Here is a 22,224-nt window from a genome sequence, read left to right on the forward strand (position 1 = left end):
AGTTCTAAGTCTAATTCAATATTAAAACTTTTTGTCCTATGTAGGTTGTATTGTCTTATTGTATTTTGTTCTATTCTGTTATGTTCTATTCTATTCTATATTTTTTCAAACTGTCTTAAGTAGGTTTTTTCGGGATGCTGGATTCTATTCTATTCTACTCTAGACTGGTCTAATTCTAAGTCTAAGTCTAATTCAATGTTCAAACTTCTTGTCCTATGTAGGTTTTCTTGTCTTTTTCCATTTTCCAAACCACTTGTTCTGTGTAGGTTCTCAGGGATGCTGAATCCTATTCTATTCTCTTTGTCATATGTAGGTTGTCCTATTCTATTATATTCTATTCTATTCTACTCTAGTCTAGTCTATAATTCAAAACTCTTCATCTTCTATTCTGTTCTGTTCTGTTCATTTTTCAAACTGCTTGTCCTAAGTAGGTTTTTCAGGATGCTGGTGTGAATTCTATTCTATTCTATTCTATTCTATTCTATTCTATTCTATTCTATTCTATTCTATTCTATTTTCCATTTGTCAAACATTTTGTTATCTGGATTTTTATATAGTACCATATTGGTCTGAATATAAGACGACCCCCCTTTTTCAAGATGTACCTTTTGGAAAAAGGCTTTTTGAAAACCACATCTTGTTATTTATTAAGATTTTTCTTTCTTAAATCATATAACGATAAGGCTATCCATCTTATAGTAGCCTACCAAAATGTCATTAACAGTAGGTGTGGAATCTTATTGTAGTTCAAATCTGTCTACTGTCTTACGTTTTAAAATCACTTACAGAGGAAGTTTGGTCCCATCAGGCTAACATAACAGTCAAGACTCATGCCACTGTAAGCGCTCTTTTTCTTTAGTTTTTCGTCTAACATTACAACACACATTACATTACGCACACTCTTTTTACGTGTATTTGGCGCCACCTGTTATTGTGGGTGTATTAATGACATGTCAAAGTCTGGACCCTGAATTTAAGACGACCACGTTTCTTCAGATGTATTTCCAAGAGAAAAAAACATTGTCTTATATTTGGGTCAATACGGTATTTTATAGATTTAGATATGTCCATGCAAAATATGGCTACTAAATCAACATACAATTCAAAAATATGCAAAGTGTAGAAAAACACACTGGTAATCAGAAACATCAAGTAACCCTAGTTTTTTTTTTCTTTTTCTTTCTTGAAGTGGAGTGTAGAGAACCAGCTAGCTGTGAATAGATCCTTTTCATTTGCTTCCTATTGATGAAGTCCTGTGTTCATCTCGATCGGCCCAATCAGTGTGTCTGCAGTCAGCGTGCTCTGAGTGCTTCAGCCTGATTCCAGCCACACATTCTCCATTGATCCAATGGGCTGATCACACACTCATCTGGGGGTCTGGCTCATTTTCTTAGGTACACCACCTCCACCACACTTATTACACTATAAATATCAAAGTCTCATATAGTAACAGCACACCTGCACCTCTGTGTCTATATTATGATGTGTTCCCTGAGAAACATTCATATTGCTAATGGATTTAGTGGCTTCCATGTTCAATAGTGCAATTTTTGTGTAAACGTGTTGAGCTAACAAACAACCGGTTGTTGTCGTAATGTCTGTTTCCCAGGAGAGACTGAATAATCGTTTTGCTCTGAGGGTCTGGCTGTACTAGATTGAAGGAGAACAGATTTATCAGGTACTTGACGCAAACTCAGTAAACAATCGCTTTTTAATGTCTCCCAATGAGGATCTATTTGATTGTCCTTCTGAGACCTCAAAAGATTCAGAAAACTGTTTCATCAGCAAATGTTGCTTTAACTGCTGGTCAGATGATTGCTGGTTTATTTCTCTGATCCTATGCCTCTAATCAAATTGGTACCATGGTACTTCCATGCTATTTTAAAAATGTAATATGGAATGCTTGGAAGGTCCTTGGAGAACCACGCAAATTGCTTGATTCATAAATAGAATAAACATTCAGTACCATTAGTATATATCAAAGTACCATGGTATTACCATCTCATGCCATCACTGCCATAGTACCCCTTTTAAGGGTATTTTTCTATGTACCATCAGTATACTGATAAGAAGAATATTCCAATATTTGTATCCCTCTTGGTTTACATAATAATAAAGCTGAATTTGAATTAAATAAAAGTGTGTGGAGATCTGGGACAGGATATTTTAAATATGATCAATAAAATTTCCTTTTGCTTCAATCTGAAAACATCCTATTTCTTATTAATAGACAGTTTGTCCATGATTGTTCTTTTTAAATCATGTAAATGAACAATTTCAGTGGTGTAATCCATAATCAGTAGCACATTTTATAAATGATCTTCCCAATACTGTGTAAAAGCAGATCTCTGTCTGTTTTTTTAAGCACCAGTTACTGTACTTCTGATGATGAAACCATCCATCCATCCGTTCATCTATTTTCCAAACCTCTTGTACTGTTGGGTCGCAGATGATGAAATCATTTCTGGTAGCCTATAAAACCAAATGAATATATAAATTCTTATTCTATTCTATTTTATTCTGTTCTTTCAAACGGTTCTGTGTATGTTGCAGGGAAACTGGAGCTTATTCTATTCTATTCTACATTTTTAAAACTGCTTATCCTGTGTAGGTTTAAAGGGAGGCTAGAGCCTATTCTATTCTATTCTATTCTATTCTATTCTATTCTATTCTCTATGTTCCAAACTGATTGTCCAAAGTAGTTTCTCAAAGATGCTGAAGCATATTCTATTCTATTCTATTCTATTCTATTCTATTCTATTCTATTCTATTCTATTCTCCAAACGGCTTGTCTTAATTCTATTCTACATTTTTCGATACTCTAAGTAAATAAATATTAGTTAATGTTATTACATAGTTACATTTATAATACTTAAAAATAATTTCTGAAATAAATTAAAATGTTTTATGAATTTATATTTCATATAAACAATTTTAGGTGGATTTTAGCACGACTGGAACACCGCATTCTGTTTTATAACTCTAATTTTGTTTCTGGCTAAAGTTTTCTAACTTCAGCTCTTTATCCGATATTTGTAAAGAAAGTATAATCTCATAACACACAATAAAACACAAAGCCAAGAAAACACAGGGTATTGATTCATTTCAGTCTCTTTATTACATCACACAAGCATCAAACCTGCACTTTATGTATTCGATTTTTGTCTTCGCTTTGTTTTTATCATGTTCTGGTGTTTTTTTTTTTTACTCTTTTAGGCGATAGCTATTAAGCATTTTTAATGCTAATATCGTGCATTTTCCCTTCATCATCATCACGATGAAGGGATGTGAGAGCATCATCTTATTCTTCAGGCCATGTGTGTCTCTCATTGGTTAGTGCGACTGAAGGTGGGGTTTGAAGATCGCAATCCCAAATCAAAGCCATCTGAGTTTGGAAAAGAGGGATGTGATTATAGGAAATGGACAAGGTGATGATCAAAACTCCCCATAAAAGCATAGAAAGCAAACCCGATGTGTGAGCTCACCCAGCCGCTCGCTCACTATATAAACAGCAACATGTGGAGGAGACGCGCTCAAGTTTCCTGATCACACCGACTGTCAGAACAAAGCGGCGCCCGTGTTTGAACGATGTGTGGATTATTACCGTGCTCATCATTATTATTATTATGAGTGGCCATGGCGTGGTGTGACCGTGGGATTCAGATGTTGCTGGCCACCGTCGGGGCTTTCGTGGCGTTTAGTTTGATGACCATCGCCATCGGGACCGACTACTGGCTTTATTCTCGGGCTTATATCTGTAACGCCACCAACATCAGCACGGACGAGACGCAGACGCAACCCAAGAAGGTCCGCGGAGATCTCACGCACTCCGGGCTCTGGAGGATCTGCTGTATAGAGGGTACCATGTGCTTCACATCCTTTCTTAGTCTTCTTGAGTTTTAAAAGCTACAAAACTAAGTTCATTGTTCTGCCTTTTGTTCTTTGTTCTCCTCAGGAGGCTTTTGTTCAGGTGAACTCAAAACAAACGCTTAGTCGGTATTTAACGATGTCATTTAGTTGAAGCATGTGTGCTGTCAGTACCTACCCAGAGACAATAAAGTGAGGCAAAATCACTTTTTTTCTTCATAAACAGGCCTTTAGGAAGAAATATCACAAGTGTGAGATCTTTAATATCTTCTTGAGAGCAGAATAGACTAGAGTTCCATCTCATCAAATAAATTCAAACCCAAATTCTGATAAACAGTACACTCGTGAAAATAAAGGTCCTTCACGATGCCACAGAAGAACCTTTTTGGTCTAAATGGTTCCATAAAGAACCTTTAACATCTGAAGAACTTCTTTGTGGCGAAAGAAGGTTCTTCAGATTCTAAAAAGGTATGATAAAGATGGTTCTTTAAAAGAACCTTTGACTGAATGGTTCTTTGTGAAACCAAAAACGGTTCTTCTATGGCATCGCTGTGAAGAACCTTTTAAAGCACCTTCATTTTTAAGAGTGTAACCTCTTCACGATGCCATAGAAGAACCTTTTTGGTCTAAATGGTTATATAAGAACCTTTTAACATCTGAAGAACCTTTCTGTTTCTCAAAACGTTCTTTGTGCTGAAAGAAGGTTCTTCAGATTATAAAAAGGTAAGAAAAAGATGGTTCTTTAAAAGAACTTTTGACGGAATGGTTCTTTGTGAAACCAAAAACGGTTCTTCTATGGCATCACTGTGAAGAACCTTTTAAAGCACCTTTATTTTTAAGAGTGTAACCTCTTCAGGATGCCATAGAAGAACCTTTTTGGTCTAAATGGTTATATAAGAACCTTTAACATCCGAAGAACCTTTCTGTTTCTCAAAACGTTCTTTGTGCTGAAAGAATGTTTTTCAGATTATAAAAAGGTAAGAAAAAGATGGTTCTTTAAAGAACCTTTGACTGAATGGTTCTTTGTGGAACCAAAATGGTTCTTTTATGGCATCACTGTGAAGAACCTTTCAAAGCACCTTTATTTTTAAGAGGTTATGTGCATCATTTGACATTATTGTAATGACATTATTGTAATGACATTTTAGGAGAACACATCTACAACACAGTTATCTAAAAGAGAGCTTGTTTATACAACGAAAAAGCAGGAAAGGGTCCTCTGGGTGGCCTTTCCATCCGCAGGATGTGTCAGCAACTCATCCAAACTCATTCATGGGGCTTGGATCTCTCTCAAGTTAACATAACTTGACGTCGACTTGGAAGAGAGTGAAAATGCTCCCCCGTTTCTCTCGGTTGACACCAGCGGGTTTCTTGAATGGACAGAAAGGCGTAATCAGTCCAGAGATTCTCCTCATAAAACCTCTTCCTTCATTCATGTCTTTCTTGCATTTGATGCTGTTGCTTGGAAACAATATGTCTGAAATCACTATGGTAACGTGGCCAATGTTCAAAAATAGATGAATCTGTTGCTTCTTATAATTGTCCGTAGAAAAGAAAACGACAGACAGACACCAGAAACAGACAGACAGATGTTTAATAGCTTATATATTCATACAGTTTGGAGAGATGGACGATTTTTCCCACATTTTGGCAGAGCTTTGACTCAAGACAGTCAGACTGATTACATCACACATGTGTTCACAGGCTAAACAAGGACATCATAGTTGATGAACAGTGCTAACTTATTACTTATCCTTTTTATAAGTCAAATGCTTCATTTTAAAAGCAGAACCCATAATCAAATTCGTTGACACCAGTAAATAATAACACTACTTAGTGTATTGTCATTTTATAATGTGAAGAAAAACTTATTTTAGTTACCAGAGAAACTTTTATTTATTTATTTTGATTAAGATTTGGTCATTTTGTTATGTAATTCTGATATTATTGTAATCACTTAATATATGTGACCCTGGACCACAAAACCAGTCTTAAGTCGCTGGGGTATATTTGTAGCAATAGCCAAAAATACATTGCATGGGTCAAAATTTTTGATTTTTCTTTTATGCCAAAAATCATTAAGAAATTAAGTAAAGTTCATGTTCCATGAAGATTTTTTGTAAAATTCCCACTGTAAACATATCAAAATGTAATTTTTGATTTGTAATATGCATTGTTAAGAACCTAATTTGGACAACTTTAAAGGTGATTTTCTTTTTGAATTTTTTGCATCCTCAGATTCCAGATTTTCAAATAGATGTATCTCGGCCACATATCATCCTATCCTAACAAACCATACATCAATAGAAAGCTTATTTATTGAGGTTTCATATGATGTATAAATCTCAGTTTTGTCAAATTTAACCTTATGACTGGTTTTGTGGTCCAGGGTCACATATTCTCTTGTTTAGCTTTAATTTTTATTTCAGGTTTAGTTTTTAGTAACATTTGTAATTTAAATGTAAGATTTATTTAAAGCTTTTCAGTTTATTTATTTATTATTTTAGTTTTGTTTTATTTTTAAAGCTTTTTCCATCATTTATTTATTTACTTATTTATTTAGTATATTCAGTCAATTTTGTTTGATATTATTATTATTATTATTATATATTTCTTATATTTCTATTTAGCTTTCCTTTTTATTTTAGGTTTAGTTTTAGTAATATTTCCAATTTTCATTTTATATTATTATTATTATTATTATTATTATTATTATTATTATCTAGTTTTTTATTTTAGTTTTAATTAAAAAAAAACTTTACTTATTTATTTATTAATTATTATTATTTTTAAGCTTTTTCCATATTTTATTTATTTATTTAGTATTTCCAGTCAATTATGTTTAATATTATTATTCTTATATTTTTCTTATATTTCTGTTTAGCTTTCCTTTTTATTTTAGGTTTAATTTTAGTAATATTTCCAATTGTCATTTTAGATTATTATTATTATTATTATTATTATTATTATTATTATTATTATCTATCTATCTATCTATCTATCTATCTATCTATCTATCTATCTATCTATCTATCTATCTATCTAGTTTTTTTTATTTTAGTTTTTGTTTTTTAAAAAGCTTTTTTATTTATTATTATTTTTTAAGCTTTTTCCATATTTCATTTATTTAGTATTTTCCAGTCAATTTTGTTATGTAATTTGACATTATATTATTATTATTATTATTATATATTTGTAATATTTCCATTTAGCTTTCCTTTTTATTTCAGGTTTAGTTTTAGTAATATTTCCAATTTTCATTTTAGATTATTATTATTATTATTATTATTATTATTATTATTATTATTATATATTTGTAATTTTCCATTTATTTTATTTTATTTTATTTTATTTATTTTAGAAGTGCTGCTGATCCAAAGTCAACAGGGCATATAGGCCATGGTTTTTGTTTATTTATTTCCTTATTTTATCAAAACCTGTGTAGGCCTGTCTACAATTATACACTTTTGATGTAGAATCTAGAATAATACATTTTTGTAATGTAATCTAATTTTCACAAATGAATGGTAAATTGCTTTAAAATTATTTTAACATTTTGCACCACTTAACAAGAATTTGAAATAAAATTAAATACAAATGTATTTATTTATTTATTTTTTATATTTAAGGTTTTGTTAAATCAAAGTTACTTAAACCTAAAAAAACGCCTGAACTTTAACAGATAAATAAAAAATTATAAAATTAAATAAAATTAATTATAAAATAATATAAAAGAACATTAAGAAATAAAATTAAGACAATAAAATTAATTCATTAAATCAGATTAATGAAATAAATCAAATAATATTAAATTATAGTTAAATTAAATTAAAAATAAAAAAATAACATAGATTTATAAAATTCAATTTAAAGAAAATCAAACAATTAAAAAATAATAATAAAATAAAATATTAAAAAAATAAAATAAATGTAATAAAATAAATTCATAAGATTAAATTAAATTAGTAAATATGATAAAAAATAATAAAATAAAATAAAATAAAACAATCGATGCGTTGAGTCCTGAGTGTAGTTAATTGACTATATTTATTATTCTTTTGTTTGTGAGATTAGGGGGTATTGGAAGGGAAGAGCTGTCACTTTTGCCATTCTCAGTGTGCGCAACAGATCTGTAATTAAATGCAGTGGCTGAAAGGCCACAGAGTCTCTAATTAGCCACCGGGTTCAACTTCCGCCACCGATCCACACTGAATAACACAGTCATAACCAGCTTTGAGGACGTGCCAGGTGCCGTACCGCCATTCTCGCCGTTCACCTTTCCTGCATAAACCACAAATGAACACTGTTTGCCAAGAGATGTGTCATGCAAATACAACAGCTGGAAAAATACTGCTTTGTATTTAGTCATTCCTTCTATCATTAATAAGAATATATTTAGATAGACAGACAGACATATAGATATTGATACTTTTTTTTACTCTTTCTATCTTTTATTTTCTTATTTATTATTTTTCAGTCAATGTTGTCATGTAATTTAACATTATTATTATTATTATTATTATTATTATTATTAGTAGTAGTAGTAGTATTAATATTTCCATTTAGCTTTCATTTTTATTTCAGGTTTAGTTTTAGCAATTTTTACATTTTCATTTTAGACTATCTATCTATTTATTTATTTTATTTTTGTTTTTTAAAAAGCTCTTTCTATTCATTTATTATTTTAGTTTTGTTTTAATTTGTTAAGCTTTTTCAATATTTCATTTATTTAGTATTTTTCAGTCAATTTTGTTATGTAATTTGACATTATTATTATAATATATTTGTAATATTTCCATTTAGCTTTCATTTTTATTTCAGGTTTAGTTTTAATAATATTTCCAGTTTTCATTTTAGATGATGATGATGATGATTACAATTATTATTATTATTATTATTATCTATCTATCTATCTATCTATCTATCTATCTATCTATCTATCTATCTATCTATCTATCTATCTATCTATCTATCTATCTATCTAGTTGTTTTATTTGAATTTTTTTTATCTTTTATTTATATAGTATTTTTCAGTCAATTTTGTTATGTAATTTGACATTATTATTATAATATATTTGTAATATTTCCATTTAGCTTTCATTTTTATTTCCAATTGTCCTTTTAAATTTGTATTATTATTATTATTATTATTATTATTATTATTATTATTATTATTATTATTATTATTATTATTATATATTTATAATATTTCCATTTAGCTTTAGTTTTTATTTTAGGTTTGGTTTTAGTAGCATTTACAATTTGCATTGTATTATTTTATTATTTAATTTATCATTATTATTTTAATCTATTTATTGTATTATTTTTATTTATTTATTACAGGGTTTTTTGTCAATTTTGTTATGTAATTTGACATTATTATTATTATTATTATTGTTATTATTACATATTTTTAATATTTCTATTTAGCTTTCGTTTTTATTCCAGGTTTAGTTTTAAAAACATTTGTAATTTTCATTTTAGATTATTATTATTATTATTATTATTATTATTATTATAGATTTGTAATATTTCCATTTAGTTTTTTTAAAAGGCCTTTTGCATTTATTTAATATTTTTAGTCAATTTTGTTACGTAATCTAAGTTGTTTTGTTATAGTTTTAGTTTTTTAAAAAGCTTTTGCCATTTATTTGTTCATTTATTTTAGTGTTTTTTATTTTTATTTTATTATTCGTTTTTTAAAGCTTTTTCCATCTTGTATTTGTAGTTAGTTAGCTAGTAAGTATTTTCCAGGTAATTTTGACATTATTATTATTATTTTCAAATTAATTTCAGGTTTAGTTTTAGTAATTTTGGTTAGTGGCCAATTAAATATTTCTAATTCAGTTTAATTTGAATGGTTTTTGTTTGTTTGTTTTACTTAGGTTTTTCATTAAATATTGTATTTGTATTTGTAACACTTCACAATAAGGTTCATTAGTTAACTTTATTAGTTAACATTAACTAAGAATGAACAGCATTTATTAATCTCAGTTCATATTAATTTCAGCATTTACTAATACATTATTAAAATTCACAAGTTGTGTTAGCATTAGTTAATGCACTGTGTATTTTTATTAACTAACATTAAAGATGAATAAATACTGTAATAAATGCATTGTTCATTGTTCGTTCATACTTTACCTAATGTCAACAAATGACACCTTATTGTAAAGTCTTGCAATTTTATTTTATTTTTTAATTGTTAAGTGCCAGAAAAGCATTAATGATTTTTTCACATAATGGCATGTGGCTGTTTGTTGGTTGCTAGGGTGTTCTGGGTTGTTGCTAGGGCATTGCTAAGTGGTTTCTAAGGTGTTCTAGGAGTGCTTGTTAAAATAAACACCATTTTTTTTTTTACACAATTTGAGATATGATGTCCACAGCACAAATACCAAAGTCTAATACTCGTTTGTAATCTAGTTTGTTGAACTCCCTAACGGTAAGTATGAGCAATAACAACACTGATAGTTGCCTCATCAAAGAAGACACAGTATATCACCAAGGCAGTCTTCATATTGATTGATTTGAGATGACAAACAAAAGCGCACTTGCCCAGCACACAAACCACTGATTGGTTTAACTCCTCGACAAGGCGAGCGATTGGCCGCCCTGCCCCGATTCACAATTATGACAAAATGCTGGAGGCGGCAGAAGGCGGGGAATGTGGCAGCTGTTTCCTCACCGCGCTGGATGTGCCCGGTGGGGATGTGGGTCTGCGAGGCAGGAGGGGGGCTTTTGGCATGGGGTAGAGGAGCGTGTTCCTGTCTGCTGTATTAAACCACAATGAAGATGTCAAAGGCATCCTTGGAGACATTATGGAAATCAGACTGTTGGATCAAACCTGAGGTTGCCATGGAGAAGACATGCTCAGCGATGAGCATTGTCACCTCCAGGCAGGCCGCAGGGACCCAGCGCTCGTTTTCTCCTCTCTCGCGCTCCCTCTCTGATGTGCCTCCGTGTCAGTCAAGCGAGGTTCCTTATTTTGTCTTTATGAGGCTTGGTACACTTCAGTCACTGGGCCAATAACCAGCTCCTATAAATCAACAGCCTGAGCGGAGCTTTACATAAGATCCTATGGCTCATCTCACTTACTGTACACACTTACAGAAGTTACGAAGTCTACGAACGCGTGTGGATGTACAGTGGGGTCTGAAACTTTGAGAACACACTGGAAATGGCAGATTTGTTTCATTAAACCTGGAAATAAACAGTGTCATAAAGCATATGAACTGTACTAAGGGTCCAATTTACTTGCTTTCTTTCAGCTTGATGCTCTTTGGATCATTTTCAAATTTCAAATTTGTTTTTTCAATAAATGTTTAAGGTTTTAGATGTTAAAGATCTCCGCAATAGATTCTGATGGCCTTGCAACCAAATTGGAGACAATACAATAATAGACCATTACGAGGGATGTAAACAATAACAGTCCAATGCAACAGTCCTAATGCATTTTCGGTTTTACAATTTTAATTTCAATAACTTCTGAGAATCGAAAAAGGTCAACATTTTGATAAAAACTTAATCATTTGGGCCAGTAGTTGGACTGCTTTGAAATGATCTATAAATAAAGATGTACAATAATTCTGGCTTATATATACATATCTACAGTACAGACCAAACTTTTGGTCTGTACTGTAGATATGAATTCAACTAAAAAAACTTGTGAAAAAATATCTTTCAGGTAGTCAAATAGCAAATAGCAAATAGTGGCGCTCTGCAGCCACCTACTGGTAAAAGTTATTTGTAGTTTTTTTTTTTTTACTTTTAAAGGTTGTATCAGCGATTTCTAGCCTAAAACATAAAGTGTCAAATTCAGCTGACCTTTATTCACGATCCGCTCGCTGCCTGCCCCATAAATTGTCTGTGAAAAAACCGCGTCTCTCTGGTCAGCCTAGGGTCCGAGATATGCCAAAAAAACAATCGGCGCTATCAACAATAACCACAGATAAACAAACCGTGTTCCAACCAATCAGCGTCAGGGGGTTCGTGTTGTGGACTTTCCTACTGGTGCAGGGATGTGAGGGAGGCGGAGCGAAAGTCCACAACACCAAACCCCTGACGCTGATTGGTTGGAACAATGTTTGTTTTTGCTGTGGAAAGGTTGGTAGTGCCGATTGTTTTTTTGGCATATCTCGGACCCTAGGCTGACCAGAGAGACGCGGTTTTTTCACAGACAATTTATGGGGCAGGCAGCGAGCGGATCGTGATGAAAGATAAGCTGAATTTTACACTTTATGTTTCAGGCTAGAAATCGCTGATACAACCTTTAAAACTGGATTTTCCAAAAGATGGGCAAAAATCTTACACTAAACCATGTGAAATTATCCATGTTATCCCCATGAATTAAAGTTAGAAATGTGGGTCTTTTATACAGTGAATTTTACATAAAAAAGCAGTTTTTGTATAAAAACCCATTTTAAAAATATTTATTAATTAATTTATATATATTTAAAAATATCACTAACCCACTGAAAACTGCACAAATGTAGAGTAAAAACTTTAATAAACAGAAAAATATACAGTACAGACCAAAAGTTTGGACACACCTTCTCATTTATTTGAATGAGAAGGTGTGTCCAAACTTTTGGTCTGTACTGTATATATATATATATATATATATATATATATATATATATATAGAGAGAGAGAGAGAGAGAGAGAGAGAGAGAGAGAGAGAGAGAGAGAGAGAGAGAGATTTATACAACAGTTCTTTCTGGTCCTTGAATCTGATTGGCTGAGAGGAGTGCAATATTCTAGTGATAACAGAACTACAACAGCAGTTTCACCATTTTTATCACTACATTTGCAGCATTTCCCATTGCGAGTGTCATGGTGGATGCACAAAGCCACTATAATTTTATAAATAATACTGTTTTTGTGTCACAGAATTTAGTTTAAACAGACTTCAAATATGCAGTAACATCTATTTGAAAATTTGTTTCAGCGTTTTTGGAGATGTGAGCTCCAGGGCCAGATCTTCTGGTATTTGCCGCTGGCTGTTGCCTGTAGTTGTTAAACATGAGATATAATTCATTTTGGGTAAATCTAACGGGCAGTCTTTGGTCTCATTAATATATTGTTTGTTCCAGAGCAAATCGTTTTGGCTGAGGGCAAAATCTCACCACATTATATTTTAAGTAACTTCAATGCTGTATATCAAAGCGCTGCCTTTGGGCTTTTGACTGAATTGACTAGCAACATTTATGATGGTTGTTGTTGTTTATTAAATGTTATTATCAAATAAATAATATTTTATATAAAACATAGTAGTTTTTTTTATTGTGGAATTGTGCTGGTGATGGTGATTTTAGTTGCATTGTTTCGCCATAAGATGGCACCAAGAGTGAAACATTTTAATGAGTCAGCAGTAAAAGATTTTATATGGAAAGAGACTGAAACAGGGTTGTAAACAAGGAAGTTATTTTTACTGTCAACAGCACTTAAAGGGGTCATATTGATGTTGCTAAAAAGAACATTATTGTGTGTATTTGTTGTAATGCAATGTTTATGGGGTTTAAGGTTCAAAACACATATTTTCCACATACTGTACTTTTATATTGCTCCTCTCTGCCCCGCCTTTCTGAAATGCTTCGATTTTTACAAAACTCATTGTTGATGGAAACTGAGGTGTTCTCTAATTGGCCAGCTATCCGGTGTGTTGTGATAGGCCAAATACCTCAAGCATGTGATGAAAATGTTATGCCCCTTACCATGCTGTTTCTCGGCACGACAAGACAGAAACAATAAAACCCATTATAAATGAGGCATTTGTTGCATTGGAATTGCCCCACGTTATAGCCTTAACCATTTGTGTACAGCTGGCATTGTAAGCTGCTCTCCCAGGTTCAGAAAAGAGTCCTCCGTGAAATGTGCATCACCCACTATTTGCGTTGTACTGTTCCAGAACAGTGATTTAAATGTAACTTAACCACTGATTTCTAGTTGTGTCCTCATTTGGAAGGCCAAACGAAGCACTTTCACTTTCGCTTTCGCAATGAAACACACTGTGTCTCCACAACAATGCTACAGCCAGTAAAAGTTACATCTTCTTTCTTTCCATATACATATGGGTGGTGTTATGCTACTCTACTCACCCTTTGATGTAGACAAGTGGGGGGGTGTTTGAACAAGCCTATTTAGGGAGGTGTGGCTGAGTCTTATCTTTTATAGTAAATATCTCTTTGGTTTTGAGACTTCAAGCTTTGCAACTTTACAGATCGTGTCCATGCACAAACAGCTTGAAACAATCCAAAGACAAAGGAAAACAAGAAACCACATCATATGACCCCTTAAGACACAGCCAACAAATGCACTGAGCAACACTGTCATCGGAATTCACCCTTAACAGATGAAAGGATAGTACGACAAAGATAACGCTTTCCTCAGTGGACATTCAAACTAATGTTTTATTGTGAATATGAGACTGAGCTGAAGAATCAATGCTGTATCAGATGCAGGTAATCACAATCGCTCAGTCAATCTCTCTTTCATAATACTCTACATAATACAGTGAGCTTTTAATACAGTAATACAATAAGCTTTCAATGAAGCAACTCAACGTTCCTTCATTACTAGTTCTAAAGTGACATTTTCGAATTAGTAATTAGGTTTGGGCTTGGCTGTTAAACTGTCAATGTAAGATTTCAATCCATGGTGGAAGGAAATAATTCTGCACAATAAAGGGTGTTTAAAGACATGTTGTTTTCTATGAATTTACACAATCGTGTCGTCAAACTGTTGTGTAAATGCAATATCACACTTGTAGCCATGCCATATGATTGTATATGGGCAAGATGTGTGTATTCTCTTCAGATTCAGTTACTGAACAGCATTCCTTTGTTGATGGATATTATTACACAGTTTTGGTCTCAAGGGATTTCAAGGATAGGTCATGACCCAGGAACTACATTTGTTCTGAGGTTTATTACAATTTTCTTCCTTTGAGACTTTCCTACATGGTGTTATAAAGACTGATTCCAATTGATTCTAAAGTCTCATACTGAACTGCAGTTTTTACTTTGTAAGAACCTATGTATTCAGATTCAGCATGAAATGATGATGGCATCCCATTTTACATTAGCAATGAGACATACTTCAGTGTGAAACAGGATATTTCATGAGAAGGCTGCGTAGGCTGTAACTTCACACATCAGTAATTGATTAGATGATGAAAAGTGCTCTCTAAATGAGAGGTTAATAAGACCACAAATGTGTATTAAGAAGTGAATTTGAATCTCATAACTTAAAAAAAGAAGATAAACCATAGTAATCTGATAGACACAATGGCACTAGATGATATCCATATTCATATGCATGTACCATAGTACCAAGCTGCTTTAAAGAATACTATGGGTTTCTAAACTGAATCTGTGACATAATATTTCACGTTTAAAATATATATTGCTTTATATTAGAATTTTTTTTTACAATGACTAGACTAGAAAACACATGTCCCACTTTCTCAGACCTATTTAATACTAATTAATTTGCTCCTTTTTTAACACTAGACCCAATTAATGGCATGCTGGGCCACACAAAAGCTGTGTCACAGGGAGTAGACTCCACCTGGAGACAGACAGAGAGAGGGAGGTTTGCAATGTGACACTTTATGATGTATGTTAAGACCTGCTGAACACATATCTCCTCAAAACAAAAATGAACCTAATAGCTTTTTGATATATATTATTGATATAATAGCTCTTGGACTGTCCAGAGAAAATCATAGCTTTTTCTTACTTTAAAACAACTTTATTTTTCTGTTGATATCACCTAGGTCATGTGAGCTATTGGCTATTGGTAAAGAATCAAAGAATATAAAATAATAACATAAAAACACCTGACTGGAAAAAGCATTGCCAGTGTATTAAGTCACATTCTTATTTAAGTGTGTCTAGACCTTGTACATGCTCATACTGGTAATCTTATGCTTTGTTCACACATAGCATCAAAACTGTAATTTGCTGGTACTTTTCCAGAAAGGACTTTATGTGTAAAAGCCCCTGTGGACTTTAAAGTCTGTCACTGAACAATTCTAAGGCTTAAAATTTTCATATGCATCCTCTACTGCTTCAAAACAAATTCCTACCATATGCAGGAAGTTTTTGTTATTTTAAATTGTTTGTTCTGCTGCCCAGTATTCTCACTTGTGCTTAGTGATTTGCATTGTTTCCAGGTCCTCACGACTCTAATCTTGACTGTTTTTTTTTGAAGGTCTCAACAAAGGAAGTTGTTACCGAATCAATCATTTCCCAGATGACAATGATTATGACACAGACAGCTCTGAATATCTCTTACGTGAGTGAATCTCTCTTCAGAAATATTACATTGTTACTGTCTATACCTCAATGTTCTTATCATGCTGAAGTAAAAGCTGTGTTTATATGTGTGTGTGAACAGGTATTGTTCGTGCCTCCAGCATGTTCCCCATCCTAAGTACCATTTTGCTCTTGCTGGGGGGACTGTGTGTCGGTGTAGGACGGATCTACAGCAAGTGGAACAACATATTACTCAGCGCCGGGATACTATTTGTGGCAGCAGGTAAACATGCTAATGACCACCTACTAACATGCACACAGGTTTTTTTTTATTCATTTAAAAGACACTTTTTAGCACCATTACCAAATCAGTTTGTTAACTGAATATAATTGTAATATAAGAGAATTTCCATGCTCTGATAGCTCAACTTATCCCTGCTGTTACTGGCCAATGCACTGGAACTGAGGGGGCGACAACTCCCTCACTTTTTTAGCTGTTATTCACCTGAATTTAGTGGGTTGGATTTAGTCCTTGTATGGACTGTAATTCACTATTACAGAAGAGAAAAAACTCTTTAGCAAAACAGTAAAATAATGTGTAAAGTGCTTGAATTCTAGGCTAGATGGCATAGTGTGTCTTGGTGGGTCACACATTCCCTAGATGCTACATTAGCAACTGTTGCCAATTACCACAATGTCATATGATATAGCTTCTAAGAGTGGCGTGAGCAGGACTAGTTACATTGGTGCCTTTACCCGAATAGGAGTGACGTTTAGGGAGTGAGTGACAGAGGAAAGATAGTAAGACCTCACTTTCTTGGTCTCAGAAGGCACATTAGCAACTGATGTTAGAAACTGTGGTCTTTAGCATCCTTGTTAGCAGATGGGCTCCCATTGACGCTGATTCAAATCTTGGTGCCGTGACCCAGATGGGAGTGAGCTTTTTGGTAGAAAATGTAATAGAGGCAAGCTGTGCATGTAAATCTAACTCCTCTGGCCTCAAGGCTGGAGGCTATGTTCTTTAGCGTCCTTGTTAGCATTTCCATCACTCATGGCAGTTGACACTGGTTCAAATCCCTCTCAGAGTAGTGCGAGTAGGACCAGTTATACTGGTGCCTTGACCTGAATAGGAGTGAGGTTTAGGGGGGTTGAATGAGAGAGGCAAGCTAGAGATGTGCAGGTAGATCTCACTCCCTTGGCTTCAAAAGGCATACTAGCAACTGATGTTAGAGGCTGTGGTCTTTAGCATCCTTGTTAGCAGATGGCCTCCTTTGATGGTTGATGCTGGTTCAAATCTTGGTGCCGTGACCCAGGTGGGAGTGAGCTTTAGGGTTGAGAGTGTAACAAAGGCAAGCTGTGCAGGTAAACCTCACTCCTCTGGGGTTGAGGCTTTAGAATGCCTATGTTCTTTAGCTTTCTTGTTAGCTTTCCCACCACACATGATAGTTGACACTGGTTCAAATCCCTCTCTAATAGTAGCGCAAGTAAGACCAGTTACTTTGGTGCATTGACCCAAATAGGAGTGAAGTTTAGAGGGTTGAGTGACAATTCAAGTTAGTAAGAGATGTGCAGGTAGACCTCACTCCCTTGGCTTCAAGAGACACACTAGCAACTTTTGCTAGAGGCTGTGGTCTTTAGCATCTTTGTTAGCAGATGGCCTCCCATGCTGACTGACTCTGATGCAAACTATGGTGCCTTGACCCGGAACTTTAGGGTGGAGAGTGTAACAGAGGTAAGCTGTGCAGGTAAACTTCACTCCCTGGGTTTAAGAGGCACAGTAGCAACTGGTATTAGAGGCTGTGTTCTTTAGTATCCTTGTTAGCAGATGGCTTCCCATGCTAGTTGATGCTGGTTCAAATCTTGGCGCGGTGACCCGAATGGGAGTAAGCTTTTAGGGTTGTAGTGTAAACTTCACTCCCTTGGCCCTTGTAAGTGTGCCCACCTCTCAAGCAGAGACAGTTGGAAGTGGTTTGAATCCTGTTTATTGTGGTGCAAGTAGGACTAGACTACCAAGGGTAGCCAGCCCAGCTCTTGGAAAGCTACCTTTCTGTAGAGTTAAGTCGAGTCATTATTATACACACCTGAACCATCCAATCATGGTGTTCAGGATTACCTGAAAATTACAGACTAGTGTGTTGGAGCAGGTTTGGCTACCCCTTAGTCACTTGACATAAACATAAGCTGCTTAGAAGACTTTTGCAGCCTGTACCATATTAACCCCTGAGAAAATCTATCCCATTTTGTCTAAAGTTGTTGTCGTTTTTAAAGGCTGCAAAATATTGTGCCATTTTTGTCTGTGATATTACAATAGGTTGACAAGTGATTACTTCTGATTGCTCCGTGTTCAGTATTTTCAATATGGAGGTGTTGCTGACATACTCCAATCAGTCAAATCCACATTTATCCATATATTTATACTTTTATGAATCAAGTCATAACTCTGTTATATTACTTATCAAGGCATTTCTCTTATGTTTTGTCTTATGTCCTGGCTCTGTTTTGTGTCTGGCAGGTTTGAGCAACATCATCGGTATAATCGTCTACATCTCCAGCAATGCTGGTGACCCCAGTGACAAACGAGACGAAGATAAGAAGAACCAGTATAACTATGGTTGGTCGTTTTACTTTGGAGCACTCTCTTTCATTGTAGCCGAGGCGGTGGCCGTTCTGGCAGTCAATATCTACATTGAGAAGAACAAAGAAGTACGGTTCAAAGCGCGCCGTGAGTTCATCAAATCTACCTCGTCCTCTTCGCCGTATTCTCGCATGCCCAGCTTTCGATATCGTAGACGGCACTCGCGCTCCAGCTCCCGGTCAACGGAAGCTTCCCGTGAGGCATCACCTGTGGGCATGAAGATGATGAGCTCAGTGCCAGTAGGAGAGATCAACATGTACACATTGACAAGAGACCCCCTCAAGTCAGGAACAGACAGCTCCTACAGCCCAGACCATGATTCGGGATTCCTCCAAGTGCACAACTGCTTTTCCAAAGACCTTAATGATGGTATCAATAGGAGGACAACACCTGTATGAGAGTATACACTGGAACAGAAGAGATAATGTTAAGGTCATACTAAATGGATAGCCATCAGGGCTCAGTGGCCTAGGGCTCAGTGGCCTATGGCAGATGCCAGTGGTATACTCATTGGTGAAGCCAGTCAACCAATGACGTCTCTCATCGGTGAAGGAGAAGCACTGTGTTAAAAGGGAAAGATTTCATCTCGACATTCAACAACCATTCCGAACAACCTTATTTGTTTTTCTTCTTGTGTTGCTCCTCACATATAAACAGGAACTCTCAGAGGGATCAATCTCTTATCAAAGGGCAAGACACGCAAATGTAAAATTCATGGTTTTTGGCAGATATTAAGAACAGCCAGTACATTTCCTTGGTTGATAAATATCTTTTTGTTTATCAGTGCAGTGCCACACTCTCAATGTATACCAATGTGATATTGACTCTCACAGTATGAGATGGTGCTAACGTAGGCTCACAGCTGAAGCCTTCCCATTATTGTGTGTTCAGTACAGACTCGAGTTGAATACTGAACGCCCTTGTTTGTGTCATATGTTGTCTAACTCTATTCAGTGTGCCTATCATCTTGGCAGTGTCAACTGCTTAGACTAACTCTGGAGCTACTTTGCAACAGTGCAAAACTGTATTCCTCTGTTTTTGTACAACTAGAAATATCAGTTGAATTATTAAATAATCCCTGGGAGTTTAGTTTAGGAGGTTTATAACGACTAATTGTGTATAAACACCCTGCTGAAAAGACCAGCTTGGATTTTCATGATGTTCTTACTGGTCTGGTGCTTTCCTATCTGGCAGACCTGCTTAGACATGCCATTCATCAGCCAAACTTGACCATGGATGTCTTGCTAAAGTCAGCATAATATAGCATTTTGCAACCCATTTTATTTAAGTTCTATAATGTATTTCTGAATGAAATGTTGGGCTTGGCAAATTGTTTTGTCTAATCAGCTATTTTCCATATAAAGAACATGAATGAGAATTGGAGCTCTAGTTCACTAAGATTATGTCTTTAATCATCTGGTTCTTGAGTTCAATGGACTGACTCTATGATTCCAGTTACAATCACCAGACTGGAAAGTAAGATTATTAGTGAATAATATCTTGGATTACTAATGGACTATTATTATGATGCTTTTATGTCAAGTTGTCCTTATGACTCATACACTATATTTCAACTGACTGAACAATTGAGTCACCTTAGAATTAAATCAGTCCAATAAATGAATCATTCCAACTGCTTGTGTACAAAATACAGAAAAGTTCCAACTCAAAAAAATTATGTGTGAGTGGCCAGGAGAACATTGCTTCGAGAATATAAACCAAAAGGAAAGATAACAAAGACATTTCATCTTGTCTTCAAGCTAGTTTCGAAGTCTGGTTTAGACTCCAGTGTTCCTTGCTCAGCACCACCAACCAAAACACTTTTGATGATGACCAGCTCTAATGGTCTTTTCAGCAGGGAAGCATAGCAGTATTCAACAGGCCTCAAGTTTTATACTCTCACTTTGAATTCTGACTGCCATTGATAGGTCAACAAGTGTCAGTAGTTAACCAGCCAGTGTCGTCGCTTTCCATTGTGAACCAGTCAAAGAGTGATGTAATTCCTCAGCCTTCATCTCCATCGAGGGGTTTCACCTCTACTAAAGCTCGGTCTTGTGAATTTGAGTGATTGCTGTGCAACGTCTGAATGGGGCACCTTTGGGGATCTGACATTGTTTGAGTCCGTTGATAAAAGGAGTGCTGAGAAATGTCAGACATCCGGAAATGAAAGGCAAGTTTTGAGCCGGTCAGCCCTGAGAAGCATTAGATGCATATCTGGGGCAAAGCAGAATGAAAGACATCAGTGTGGCCAATCCAGCCCTTTAGAAGGCCATTCAAAGTGTCTTAGCCTCACCAGAGCCTTATGCCTGGGTTTTGACAATATAACCTCGTCTCTTCTTTGTTACTGCTGGTTTTCCTCTCTCATCTCGCCTTCCCTTGACAGATCCTCAGTAAAGAATCTATCGCTTTTTCCCGCTAAGGTCCCAGAAGACTGCTTCATCCGTGTGAGTGGTCAAATTCGTGTCGCTAAAAGAGTTTCCTCACAAAAGGAGAGGTCGCAAGTAGATGTAAATATCTGGTAGGTGTTTCACTGAATTGAAGCATTTACAGCTACCTTTTCTTAGTAAAGCCATTTTGACACAAGCTTTTGAGCCACGGCTCTTTGTAGAATGGTGTGTGGTGGGTAGATGTAAATGTTTGCATGTTTTTCTCTAACCCATTGACTTTGTGTGATTTTAACAGTATTATTAACAGGATGACTCCAGGATGCCTCACTGCCAAGCATCACTCACTATAAATACTTGTAATGTTCTTTCTGTTTATCATTGGAAGGCATTTCGACCTTCTGGTTTTCTTGATTTGCTAATGTTGTTCTCAGTATTTCTCTGTATCACGGGCAAAGTAGACATATCGTTGCTCACATAAATAAATTTAATCGAGGTACGGTGTCTCGCTTATGCATATGTGCTTTGTTATGTGACTTTTTGTGTTTTGTAACGGGACTAGGAATAATCTTACAAATAAAACAGCCTAGCAGCTGTCTATATTTGCAAAATAAATAACATAATTAGAAAGACAATTTGTTTTTGTTTTTTTGTTTAGAAAGGCATTTGTTGTTTTAAAGGGGTTATTGGATGCAAAACTCACTTTTACATGTTGTTTGAACATGAAGCGCCTTACCTTAAACCCGCCTTCACCGAGCTGAAACAGTCCGACTCCGATCGCCATTGTGTGACTCAGGTGCAGGGGAACGTCTCAGATTGAGGTGTTCTGTTGTTGGATGTAATAATGAACACAGCAGTCGTCATTTACTCCCAATATCTGAGCCGCTGAAGACACAGAGGATTAATATTACTTTTGGTTTTGAAAGGTCCAATACCGATCTACATATGCTTCTATGTTTGTGTGAATCATTCGTGATGCAGCTTTACCCACAGCAGAAGTGGGTATAAGGTTTTTTTAATGCAGTTTTGCAAATGGCCTTTCTTAATAATATGTTTGGTGGCAAGTTTAGCCACTAAACGT

At 34.9% G+C, this 22,224-nt stretch overlaps 1 protein-coding gene across 1 annotated transcript; it reads left to right on the forward strand.

Moving 5' to 3' along the window:
- The first annotated feature begins 3,395 nt into the window (after positions 1 to 3,395).
- cacng4b (calcium channel, voltage-dependent, gamma subunit 4b) lies at positions 3,396 to 21,701 on the forward strand. Its single transcript, XM_073833916.1, has 4 exons — positions 3,396 to 3,859; positions 16,081 to 16,164; positions 16,267 to 16,407; positions 18,637 to 21,701. Exons 1-4 carry the CDS (start codon positions 3,637 to 3,639, stop codon positions 19,155 to 19,157), a joined length of 969 nt encoding a protein of 322 aa, XP_073690017.1. The 5' UTR covers positions 3,396 to 3,636; the 3' UTR covers positions 19,158 to 21,701.
- The last annotated feature ends 523 nt before the right edge of the window (positions 21,702 to 22,224 follow it).

The sequence above is a fragment of the Garra rufa genome, chromosome 1, assembly GCF_049309525.1.
Source record: "Garra rufa chromosome 1, GarRuf1.0, whole genome shotgun sequence".
In the NCBI taxonomy this organism is placed as follows: domain Eukaryota; kingdom Metazoa; phylum Chordata; class Actinopteri; order Cypriniformes; family Cyprinidae; genus Garra; species Garra rufa.

Bases quoted from the DNA above. Each gene is read 5' to 3' on its own strand.
- cacng4b (XM_073833916.1), top strand. From the start codon at position 3,637: ATGGCGTGGTGTGACCGTGGGATTCAGATGTTGCTGGCCACCGTCGGG. The intron at 3,860-16,080 runs GTACCATGTGCT...TTTTTTTTGAAG, and splicing joins GAGGATCTGCTGTATAGAGG to GTCTCAACAAAGGAAGTTGT. The intron at 16,408-18,636 runs GTAAACATGCTA...TGTGTCTGGCAG, and splicing joins GATACTATTTGTGGCAGCAG to GTTTGAGCAACATCATCGGT.